General features: G+C 38.6%; 1 protein-coding gene across 2 annotated transcripts in view; it reads right to left on the bottom strand.

The window, feature by feature from the left end:
* The window catches only part of CPSF3 (cleavage and polyadenylation specific factor 3), a 56,268-nt gene that overhangs the window by 16,308 nt on the left and 26,946 nt on the right, over positions 1-13,014 (bottom strand). For both annotated transcript variants that reach the window (XM_039531026.1, XM_039531025.1), the window contains exons 8-11: positions 5,572-5,747; positions 4,011-4,169; positions 3,104-3,250; positions 1,840-1,992 (exon numbers count right to left, since the gene is read on the bottom strand). In XM_039531026.1, coding sequence (XP_039386960.1) covers positions 1,840-1,992; positions 3,104-3,250; positions 4,011-4,169; positions 5,572-5,747 — 635 coding nt within the window. The remainder of the gene's footprint in view (positions 1-1,839; positions 1,993-3,103; positions 3,251-4,010; positions 4,170-5,571; positions 5,748-13,014) is intronic.

Genomic DNA, 13,014 nt, shown 5'->3' with positions numbered 1-13,014 from the left:
CGCATTTTTCATCTCCTTTGTTTATGGTGTTTGGTGTCACTAGCTGGCAGAACAACAAGGAAGCCTGTGGATCAGATTTCTCCGGCTCTTACTATGGTATTTTTATTACAATTCAACACCAATTACATCTTAAACAGCAGCCATATATGCTTTTCCACTTCTGAAATCTTACAAACAAGCTTCTGACTTTTGGCATAACCCTTGCAGGTAACTATTATGTCCTCCAAGAACAGCACAATGTGTATTATGATGCAAGTTTTAGGACTGTACCTGCTAGAAAGGGATGCTGGGAATTCATAGATACAGAAGTCCAGAGATTACCTTCACTATTATAGATTCTCTGTACAAACTAATGTACATTATATGTCATTTACCTTTATTTTCTTTCTATATTTTCCTAATTTAGATTGTAAGCTCTTCAACGACAAAAACCTTACCTTTCAAAAAAACATCTCTAAAGTGCTGTTTGAGTGCAGGGGTTTGTATAAATATCTACTACCAAAAAAATAATAATATACCTAGAATCATACAGATAATCTTTAAGTAGACATATTCAATGAGGATTATTTCCAGAAGAGCATGCATACAAATAATGTATGTGTGCATATTGACTATACTCTATATACTCCACCCACCTCTGAGTCTAGAAATACTTGGTCAACCAGGCTGGAAGAGGTCAACTGATCCTGCCCCATGGGAGTCTATGTGATTTTTGCCATTGATTTTGTTGGGAGTAGGATCAGATGCTTAATGAATACCATTTACTCATTTTTCAAAAACTCCTTCTTTAAATCTTTATGTAACATTTAAAAAAAAATGAAAGGCTGTATTCAGCAGAGAGAAAGTTGGTTATATAACAATTTTGGACAAACTATCAAAACAGTGTCCACAATAGATTTTTTTGGGGGGATAAATGAAAAATGCTATTGATGAATACATTTTTCTATCTGTACCACTGTAAGGTCACTTGTGCACAGTTGCTCTCAGCTAGTCCAATATTCAGAGCTTTTATTGCAAGATTTAACACTGCATCAAATAAAGTTGTCATTTGTCATAACTCCCTTCATTCTGCAAGAGAGTCTAGAACACTGGAGATTCATTAACTGTCAAGAATACCTACTATATCCAAATTTAAATCTTTGTTTTTCAAGAAAGATCTTTAGGTAAAATATATTATCTTTGGATTCTCTTTGTAGTTTCACTATCATGTTCCAAAAAGCAGAAAAAGTAACCAGTGCATATAGTATCTTCTGCTGGATAATCCCATTTTTAACCTGTGTCATCCCATCCCTAAAGTATCTAGAGATGGGAGACACTCAAGAGCGTTAATTTTAAGAGAGTGTCTGAATGGAGTCAGCAAGTGTTATTTAATCCAGCCAAAATATATAGTGGTTTATTTTTTATCTCTCTCTTTTTCTGTAATTTTTATATTACACACACACAGTCTTTTTGAGGTGCGTGGGATTTTACCAATGGTTTCCTAAATTGCAAATGAAATTTGTTACATCATTCATTCCATAAATGTCAGTGACCTGACACTACAGAAATTAGTGTACTATTCTTTGTTAAGAGATTATCTAGGGCTGCTGTCCTGGAACACGTTCCATATGGAATGAGATCAAGAGACTGAAAGCATTGACAGACTTGTCTGTATCAGCACAGACCTTGGCAGACTGAAAAAAAATAGTGTTTACACTATGTCCCTCTCATAGTATACTGAAGTCGTCCAGAAACACAATCTGAAATTGATTAAAAGCAGGCATATTCTTGAAGGAAAAACATAACCCTCATCAAAGAGGAAAATGCTGTGCTATGGTTAAGAAAACATCAATCATATACCTTGGCAAGTTTTTCTCCTCTGAAGTTTAATGTCACAGCCTCAGTATTCCTAGGATTGTGAACTTCTATGTGAACTTCATCGTTATCCTCATATTCTCGTATCAATGCTGCTTTCAATCTGGCCATTTCGTTCTGCTCACCATGCACTAAAATCTACAAGAGACAGTTTCACAATTAACAAGGGGTATGCTCTCAAAACAGGTGCACTTTATTAAATAAATTATCCAAGAAAGTTGCTGCTTTCCTGTGCATCATGTTTAAAAAATATATACAATTGTCTTGGGCAACCAATATTGGTAATGTCAACTGTACTACACTGTGGTCAGTTCCACATTTGCCTTTGTATTCTATCCAGTACAGTTTGCATTATAAAGGTGCTTAGATACCACGATGAGTCCAGGTACAAAAATCTACACAGATTTTACTTATTTTACTACATGGACTAGCTGCTAGTATTTTGTTATGAAAAAGGAATGTATATAGTTCTTCTGTTTAACTAGAAAAGTCACAGTTAGCCATGTTTATATACATTTGCATGCAACGCACATGTATGCATATATATTCATGAATTGTTCATGAATTTAAACTTAAAGCTTCATTAACATTAATAAGCTTAAAAATATCTCTGAAATGTTCAGCTTTCTTTTCCTCTGCTTCTCCCTTTCTTGAAAGGAGCTGCTGGCACAGATATTCCTTTTCTCTCGATTTGAGGTTCCAAATTCCACTCCTCATTTTCACAGCACCCTATAACTCTGTCCCTGCTCTCATCTCCTCCTGCTCCCAGTGCTTTGCTCAAGCTTCTCTGACTGTTCCTCTTGTCTTCATTGGCATCTCTACACCTCCTTTCGCATCGCTCTGGTCACTTGGAACAAACTCCATCGCAAATAATTTTTACTAAATAACCTCCTGCTTATTCTTCCAAAATACCTGGAAACCCACCTATTCCATGATTCACTTTGGCAACAGTGACCAGATGCCACTTTGTATTTGTTCTGTAGTGTATCTTATAAGTAGCCACATACATAGAACTTAACTGCCGCAACATGGTATAGAGTAACCTCATCTCAGGGAAGTCACCACAACACATCCACAGCAGTGCTGCAAATGAACCAGGTATTTAAATTTTGCTGGTGTAGCATGGTGAGAAGTATTTTGCCTACCTTTGAAGCAGCAAGGACTGGGCACTGCCAGAGGCACTATACTAGATTTGATGAACCAATGACACAAACTATATTCCTAAGAAATAATGAACATGCACACTAACCACATGCGGAGGTTTCAGTGCCCTGATAAACTCGCTGGTTTGTTGGTAATCCGTGTGAGCAGAGAAAGAAATGTAGTCTACAGACATCTTCAGTGGGAGCTTCTGCCCTGACATAGTTGTGATCTCTTCAGGTTCAGACATTATGTGCTGTCACAAAAGAAAAGTACTCCTTTCAATAAACAAGGTATTTGAAAAATCTTCTACAGAATATCCAGTTTTTCACTTTCAGAACCAGAAAAATAACTATCTGCAGTTGGTTTAAGTGGTAAATATTTGAACAAATATACATTATAAAACATATATACATTATACACACCAGTCATTAAAAAATTAAACACATACTTGCATCCTGTCCTTGCACAGAACATTTAGGACTTAACTTGGCCCTCATACATATGACCATAACTCTCACTGAAATCAATACAAGGTATGTGTATCTATCTCTGATTGCAGAATTGGATTCTGAGGTCCTTTCCTGATTGCAACTTCAAAGCAAGTGAAAGTGCTAGGTATCCCAATCTGATCTCTGATGTAAATGGGAGTTCAGTCATTGACTCCAGTGGGATCAGGATAAGGGCAAAAAATTGAAAGACCACGTGGGAGGAGTGAAGGGGAGAAGTATGTTAATCACACTTTCTTGGGACAAGCTACCTGCTAATTTTTTAATAGTATATGGAAAGATTTTTTCATTTAAGAATAGACTGTTACTGAAAATTATCATCTGCAATTTTACTGGACATTTCATTTGTTTTTGCAGGGTACAATTGGCTTTGGTTGTATTCAGTCATCCATACATGACAACAATCTTATTGTTTAACAAGTTCAAATAAATAATCCAACCAGGGATCGCTCCTTTTAATGTAACATATAAACTAACTACCATGGCAGTCAAATGGTAATAACTCACCTTGGCAAGTGTTCCTTCAACACAGTACCCTGCTATTATTACTCCATTTCTCTTATCAGTACACCAGCTCTCAAACAATTCTCTGGATAAGCCACTCTGCATCATACCTGGGGAAGCCATAACAACACTGGGGCCAATGTCATCAAAGTGATCCATACTCTACAGAACAAAAAGCAAGAACATCAGTTCGTATAGTTGGTTAAAATAAATAGAGCCTGACTGCATCCCCTGATCCACATGCAAAAAGGGACCTATGTGGAAAGATCACACTTCATCCTCATGGAAGTCACCTCTTTGGCAGAGTTCCTCCCACCTTTTCCCACAAAGGACATTTTGTGGATCTCTTCAAGAAGAAAGAGTAAGGGAATGCTTCCCACCCCACCAAACTTAAGCATATCAGGTAGACAGATGAGATAGCCTCAGTACAACTACTGATATTACTGTATGAAATAACTAATTTATATATTTGAATATTTTAAATTACAGAAGTATGGTTAGCACTGCCTTATTTATTTATTTCAGATACACTCCAAAGAAAGCCTTATATTAGGCAAGAGTATGATTTTATATTTGTTCCAGAAATTAAACTTAAATCCTCCATAAACTTTCAGTTAAAGTACCTGTTCTAAGGTCAGACAAGTATAGCAATGGCCCCACCACCCAAAGAGTACTCCTGGGGGAATTCTGCGCCACTGTGCAGAATTCATGTCCGCTGCAAATTTCTTTGCTTCCCCGCAGAAAAATGACTTTCTGATGTGGAAGCAAACGGAAGTCATAAGAGTGGTCATGCAACCCTCCCCAGCAGTATGTTTCAGGTGCCCAGGGCAGCCATCAGAGAGGTAAATCACTGTGGGGCAAGGGGCAGGACTGGGAAAGACCTGGCTGGTGGCTCCTACCCTGTGCCAGGCTAAGCTGTTAGTCCTGGCTGGGGAGGACGGGACTTCCTCTTCCTCTGCACGGCATCCGGCATCAGACCCACCCCCAGATTTCTCCCCTGGCTGTAGGACAATCTGCAAACTCCCCACCACCACCACCCCCCCTGTGCTTCCCACATCCTTCGCTCCACAGCTGCCGGGGGAGGGATCCCTGTACAGGGAGCTAACTCCCCCATCTGCCCAACCCTGGTGCAGCCACAATTTGCAGAATTTTAAAATATTGTGAGCAGAACTTTTTTTTTTTTTTTTTTTTTGGTGCAGAATGCCCTCAGGAGTTAAATAGGAGCGATCACAGTGAAGTATAATGTTAGTCAGTGGGCATGCACTCAAGAGGTTAGCCAGAAAACCCTATAGGGAAGCCATACTTAGGATTTCTGTGGAAATTAAACAGCATAGGTTGGATGTGCATAACCCATCCAGCATTACAGAATGGAGTTTAAAATAACAAAGATATCATTAATAGGAGAAAGAAGATTTATACTGAAAGATTCAGTTATACAATTCTAAATCAATCAATGGCTTAAATTCCTAGGAAAGTACACCTACACACTAGTTAAACCTCATGTAAATGCAAAGTATTTGATACATCTTACTTCTGACATGAAACACCCTTTATTTACACTCACCTTCAGATTACTAATGTGTTTGAAAACAAATGGATTGTTGATGTTGATTTGCTTGCGGATCTTGTCATTCATAGCATTTACATATGTCTGATACACTGCCATGCATTTCTTTGCCAAAGAGGAGGCATAGTATATTGGGATGTCATGGAGTTCAGGGTGATTCTGCCAGTATTCATCTAGAGGAACATTTTACAAGGCATATATATATTAGCAGCTTCCAAACATGAATTTTTCAGAATCAACATTATTTTATGAAGCCAGGTTTTCAAATATTTCCAGTGCTGTTAGAGACAGGAAATCAAAGTAATAAGAAATGTCAACATGCCTCTTTTAACCTTGGCTATTTGGGGAAGGGGAGAGAACAAACCTGAAAAAGAGTAAAGGTAAAACAAATCACTAGACAAAAAAGTCAAATCTCAGTTTTTCTCAGTAGAAGACCAGTCAGACTCCATATAACCACCAATTTTCAACCACCGCCTATAAATATGTATGATGTTACAGAGCATTCAATTCACTTTTATAACAACACTGTTTAAAGAGAAATGAGTTTGAGTGCATTACTGCTAATCAACAGGCTGGCATATCTATGTCAAATGTTAATTATAAAAAAATTATAACTAGCAACAAAATCTGTAGAGTCTTGTTAGTGAGACTTCACGATATCACCATTAAAAGTTCTTCAAGCCAAATTCACAGATGCACAGAGTTTACAGCCAGAAGGGACATTAGATCATCTATCCTAACCTCCTGTATACCACAGGCCATTAAAATTTCACCCACTTTCCCTGAGCCCCAATTCTGCCCTAAGTTTCACCCGTGCAACTCTAACCCACGAGCCTAAGAGGGAGATATCTCTTAAAGAGATATATGGGGTGGGGGTGTGGAGTGGATAGGAGTGAGTTGTGTCTGGGTCACTGTTGCTAGCAGAGTTGCACTCCACATCCAGATGTTTCTGGAATTGGGTGTGGTAGTTTTTGGGTTTGCTCCAATACGTTCCTTGTTGCTGTGGTCAGCCTTGATGAGGGTAAGCCGGGGCTGCTGCTTTGCAAAAGGCCATGTGAACCATGTGGGTTGAGAAGCTAAGCCCAGGGGCAGAAAGCAGGCTGTTTTCCCTAATTCTGAAGCATTTTGCAGCAGGTTAGTGAGTGATATTGTTAACCCTCCAACAGGGAACCATGGGCAGGGTTAATTATAGAAAGGGAAAATTGGGAGGAAAAATTAATTTAATTTAATTGTATACTTTGAATGTTGTTTGATTTTAACCAAACTGTTTTAGTTAAATTGTCTCAACTAGTATGATTGACCACCTTTTCTTTAAATGTGGAGAAAGTATCATTTATATTTTACTATTCTTAGTTTTGTATTTTCTTGTAACTGTTTTTTTTTTTTTTTAAATCTATGTACTTAACTGAGTGATTGATTAATCAGTTAGCTGACTGGCTAACAGTGATTTCAGAAGAGGAAGAGTCTGCCTGGATTCCAACTGAAATTCCTACAAGCAAGTGGAGGGAAGATGTTGCTTTTGCCTCAGCAGACTATAGATTGGTGATCAAAGCCTCTGAGACTCAAGTGAACTCAACCTAAGCTTTTGGGAACTCTGAGTTCCTTCTCACTGTGTTTCTGTGGGGACTGACCTGTTTAGATTTAATTTGTTTTCTTTATTTATGTTTATGTAAAACTGTGAAGATAATATATGTGAATTATAAAATAGCCATGTCATGCTGTAAACATAAAGTTATTTATTACTATTAATTATGTTTCTTTATCATAACATTTATAAAGTTGGTACCTAATTAAGTTAATCCCTTTTGTTCTTTTTTGGGACTTGAATGTGGGGAGGTTGACCCTGTGCATCCTTGCTGAAAATCCTTAGAGACTGAATTCTGGGTCTCCAGCTGCATTTCTATGGGAGTTGAGTTTTTTTAGGCACTGAAGAAGGACAATGAAGCGAGCTCTACCCACCCAAAGGTTACACAACTATTGCCTTCCAATAGGTTTGAACAGGCATAAATATTGGAACTTATTGAACAGTTCTATTCAAGATGTATAATAGATTGCAGCTCACTCTCTCTTAGCTGTTTCTTTTGGAAGACTAACAGAAGTAGTAAAAACCCAACCTACCAAAAAACAAAAAGACCCCCCCTCAAAAAAAACCCCAATAAAACCTCCACTCATTTGGTTACTTGATAGCAGCAGCCATGACTCCCCCCACCCAAAAAACGTACATGAAGCTGGTCTGTTGAGTAACGGGTATCACTTGGAGTGGAACCCTACTTTAAAAGTTAGGATTCCAAGAAAAGCATTGATTGTAATGTAGAACAGTGGTTCTCAACCAGGGGTCCGGGGCCCAGGTTTCAGGGGGGTCCCCAAGTAGGGCCAGGATTAGACTCGCTGGACCCCAGGGCAAAAGCCAAAGCCCCACCACACAGGGCTGAAGTCCAGGGCCCTGATCCTCGCCGCCCGAGGCTGAAGCCAAACTTAGCTTTGCAGGGGCCCCAGACAATTGCCCTGCTTGCTACCCCTTAATGCCAGCTATGGCTTTTATATGGAGAAAACCAGCTGCTGTGGCACAGGTGGGCCATGGAGTTTTTATTGCATGTTGGGGGGTCTCAGAAAGAAAAAGGTTGAGAACCCCTGTTGTAGAACATAACAGGCTATTCACAAAGAAAAATTTGGCCCAGGCACTTTCAACAGGTGGCATATTCCCTCATCCCCCTCACTCAACAACGAGCTAAGAAACTTTTTAGAGCACTGAGAAGTGTTCTTGGTGCTTTTACTATGCAGTTTGTACTGAGACACCTATTTAGGTTAAGGCCTTTTGTTTGTGTGTGTGTGTGTGTGTTTGACTGAAACAGTTATACTGGTACAACCTTTAGTGTAGATGCAGTTACACTGGTATAAATCTGCTTTAAACCAGTACAGCTTATGCAGGAATAGCTATACTAGCATAAAGGACCTTTATATTCATATAATTGCACCCATGCTGGGGGACAGGGTGTGCTGGGGGGAGTTGTGAAACTTTTCTTTGTAGACAAGGCCTCACAGAAGAAGTCCGACAAACTCCCTGCCATGAAACACTCACAATTTAAAATGTTAGGTTCAAAACAGCAAATAAAGATAACCCCCCCCCCCCCAAAAAAAAAAGGGTGGGAAGGAAGGGGTTTGGTTGGACAAGAGTTACAATATGATCTCACAGTTGCAGCATATGCCTATCCTGATAGTGGTGGGTTTTTTGTTTGTTTGTTGGTTTGTTTTTAAAGTATAGTAATTCACTTCTTGTAAGACGTTTATGAGCATAAGAAGAACTGAGGGCCTAAATTAGATCAGGAAAACAAATGGAGAGGCCTAGAGATGTAGGCCTAGAGATATCTGTGCAATTGCATTTTCTACACAGTTAGGCACCCCTTTGTGTGTCTAATTTTAGTTGATGTATTTTCTTTTTCCCCCCTCTTTTTTAAGAGGCACACTAATGTCACAGGAAATAGAGAACAAAGAACTACAAATTAATGATTATATTAGATTTTTAAAATTTATATTTTAAATATCCTTTGTTACAACTCCCCCCCAAACACGACCAACTGTAACAAAATATATAAATAATGGAATTGTAGAATATAGAAAAATATAACTCATACCTAATGTACACCCATAGGCCTGAACTTCCAGTCTACACTTACGCAGATCAATAACTTCTTCTGAGAATAAGCACCAGATTTAAATGCTGAGCTGAGTTAAAATGGGCAGCAGGTTTAAAATAAATAAAAGAAAGTTCTTCTTCATACTGTGCACAGTCAACGTGTGCAACTCCTTGCCTGAGGAGGTTGTGAAGGCTAGGACTATAACAGGGTTTAAAAGAGAACTAGATAAATTCATGGAGGTTCAGTCCATTAATGGCTATTAGCCAGGACGGGTAAGGAATGGTGTCCCTAGCCTGTTTGTCAGAGAGTGGAGATGGATGGCAGGAGAGAGATCACTTGATCATTACCTGTTAGGTTCACTCCCTCTGGGGCACCTGGCATTGGCCACTGTCAGCAGACAGGATACTGGGCTGGATGGACCTTTGGTCTGACCCAGTATGGCCGTTCTTATGTTCTGACTCCAAGAGACACCATCACGTATGTCAACAGGATTATCCACTTGTCTTAGGGTATGTGCAATGTGTCTCAGGTGGCACGTGACCAGGATTCATCACTGAATTTGGTCCAGTGGATGGGACATTAGCTTCCCCGGCTTGGGCCAGGTACTGATGGGAAATGCGATGTGAACATTGATCCATGCCCCCTGATCATCCACTGTGTGATCTCATACTCCTATTTTATAGCTTCTCCCAACGTGAGCTCTGACTGGCTCAGTTTGCAAATTATGAATATGTATGACTCCACCCTCCATGGAAACTTACTCTCCTACTCATGCAAAATCACTGATCTGCCCAGTAACTACCAGCCCTTACTTCTGGATGGTTCTTGGCACTTTAAGTAAATGGCCTTGCTGTCTCCTTGCATGTGTACACAGGCAGAGATAGAAACAGAAATCAATTAACATCTGAACTGCCTCCCCCTGACTCTCTGAACAACTAAAATACTGCAGTGCAAAAGGCATGTGGGTATCCTGAGCAGAAGTCCAGGATTCTTGTTAGTTCTTTTGTTTTTCTGGACATGGGTGGGGGAATTATGTAACAAGGGAGAAGGAGCAGAAAGTGCAACCAGAAAGGAGCAACACTGGTTTCAAAGCAGGTTTCTGAGAAGAAGGGACAGCATTCTTCAGACTGTAGCCTCTAGTGTTTCAACATCTGAGTACCGGAGGAAAAAAACAAAACTGCCATGGCTGCAGGCTATAGAAGAAATTCCTGTACCTCAAGGTAAAAAACATGCCAAATGGAAATAGTGCAACAAGGAGACGCAAGGCCTGGCTGTCAGAATGAAACATTATCAAAAATGCTCCTCAGAAGGCCATGACTTTGAAAATGATATAGACATGTCTGAACAATTTGGATCAACTGGTTATTAAACTTATTTCTGCACCATTCTTATGGACTGTTTATCATGTTTTACTATGCTAGCAACTGATAACAGATTATGGTCATACATTTGTGTTTTGGTTGAGTAACTGATGAATTTCAAAATATTTGTGTTCAAAATATTAATTGGTACTGTATCTTATTTTGTTGTGGGTGCATTTATCAGTCACATTTTTACAGTTACTGCCAGATTTCTGAAATGATTTTTTATTGCTTAATATAATCAAATATCCTAGGTGAAAATTTCTTGATTAAAAGTGAAGTTTCATTATGCATTTAATAAATGTTAACATTTTAAAAGTATTTTTCAAGCTGTTTGGTATATTGCTAGATATAAGCATTTAAACAGCTTTAGATAATTCTTATGATTTATTAATTATATTCCCTATAAAAGGTTTAGAATAAATCAGACCATTTAAACAGTGTGCAAACAGCTGGAGTAGGAAGACTCTCACTTAATCTCATTTGCTTTAAAGCACTACACTGAGTAATGCTCAGCGAGAGACTTTTTTTTACCATTTTGTTTCAGGCTCCAGCTTAGACATAGGGGTTATGAACATCCATCATCTGCAATGTCTACAACTTTGAATACTTCAGACAGTATTACCTGTATCAAAAGAAAGACTTTCCTCATCATCCAGTAAAACCATGGATGAGTTTGTAATTAGGAACAGCAGATTCCAGCAAGACTCCATCGATGAAAATACCGCTCAGTTAATTTACTCAACAAATTCAACCTTTCATCTTGTTCAGAGCAAATATTTCATTTGCATGATTCAATCATTATGACCAGGCTACACTTCATCCGGCAGAGCAGACATCGCTGGAAGGTTGCTGGATACAGTGTGTGAGTGGGAACTTGAACAATGTGCAAAAAACATTGGTGGGAAATTCATTATTTTTAGTCTTGATGGGTAGAACAATGTATACAATGATCCAGTAGCATGTGCTTGTGTGACAACAGAAGGTGGAGAGGCACAAAAGAAGTCTGTCTTGCAGGAACAACTGATACAAACGGAAATGCCCATACAGCAGAACACATACAAAGAAGCAGCAGTAAAAGCTATATCAAAATTCAAGTGTCAGATATGTAGCTTTACCACTGCAAGTGCAGCAAAGATGAGAAGAAACCTAGAAGATAATGAAGGGAACCTGAAATTTATAACATACGGGTCAGTGTTCATTTGATGCATCTTTTAGCCAAAGACTTAAGTACAACTCCAGGAATAAAGGAGAATGCTATTGAAACTGCAAAATACTTCTGTAACAACCGCTTTGCTTCAGCTTCACTGAATAGAAAAGGAGGATCCAAATTTAATCGTCCCCCAAGATGTATGATGGAATTCAGCGGTTGACTGTTTTGAGCAATTTATTATGAACTGGCCTATTCTGATGATAATTTGTGAAGAAAATTGTGACAGAATCGATGGAACAGCCAAGTAGTCACCATTGGACTAAAGAGAAATGTAGCAGATATGCTGAATATATTGAAGCCTATTTCCATAGCCTTGGACAAATTGCAGAACGATTGCTATAATACTGCGATGCTGCTGAAATTTGGAAAGAACTTCAAGAGACACTGCAGAAAGAAATACCAACCACAAAGTTAAATTGCAGGCAGTAAAGAAGCAGATGGATCAAGCATTTACTCCTCATTTTCTTGCCAATATTCTCAAACCCAACGTACCAGGTAGAAGATGCTGCTGCTATAACACGGGCATCTAATAATCACCCATCAATCATGCCACCCACAATAAATTTCAGAAATGGAGGTGAATCATTCAAGCATAACATGTTTGCTGATGATGTTTGTAAGAAAGTAACAGAACTGAATTGGTGGAACTCTCTAGCTAAGCTCCTGGAACCAGAATTTGTTGAAGTGCTAAACCAGTATCTGACAACAGTAATCACTTCTGTAGGCACAGAAAGAACATTTTCTTAATCTGAATTAATTCATTCAAAGTTGAGAAACTGATTGGGAGTTAAATAAAAGCAGGAAAGTTGTCTCCCTCTTCTAGTCTATGAATAAAAACAAGAAGGGACGGGATCCGATCTAAAAGCCTAAGTAACTTAAGTGACTTGTCTCATTTTTAAGGGACATAGATGAGTAGGAAGTTAAGCGCCAGTCATTTGCATTTAGGCATATTTGAAAAATTTCCCAGGCTGTTCTGAAATAATCAGTTTAGTTCATTGGCTACAGAATCCCTCTCTTTCTTTAATAAGTCATTAGTTGTAAATGTGAAATATGTCTTGATATGAGAAATTCATGTATCCAATACATCATAGGTTGTTTTGTTTAATACAAATACATTTTATATGCTCTTGTGTGTTTAATTAAATTCTAATTACAATCCTAATGCAGTTTGACACAGATCATGAGCAAAAGGCTAGTTATCTAGTAAATGAGCAATACATCATTCACAATT

The sequence above is a fragment of the Mauremys reevesii genome, linkage group 3 (genome assembly GCF_016161935.1).
Source record: "Mauremys reevesii isolate NIE-2019 linkage group 3, ASM1616193v1, whole genome shotgun sequence".
Lineage (NCBI taxonomy): Eukaryota > Metazoa > Chordata > Testudines > Geoemydidae > Mauremys > Mauremys reevesii.
This window is presented reverse-complemented; position numbering and strand designations above follow the sequence as displayed.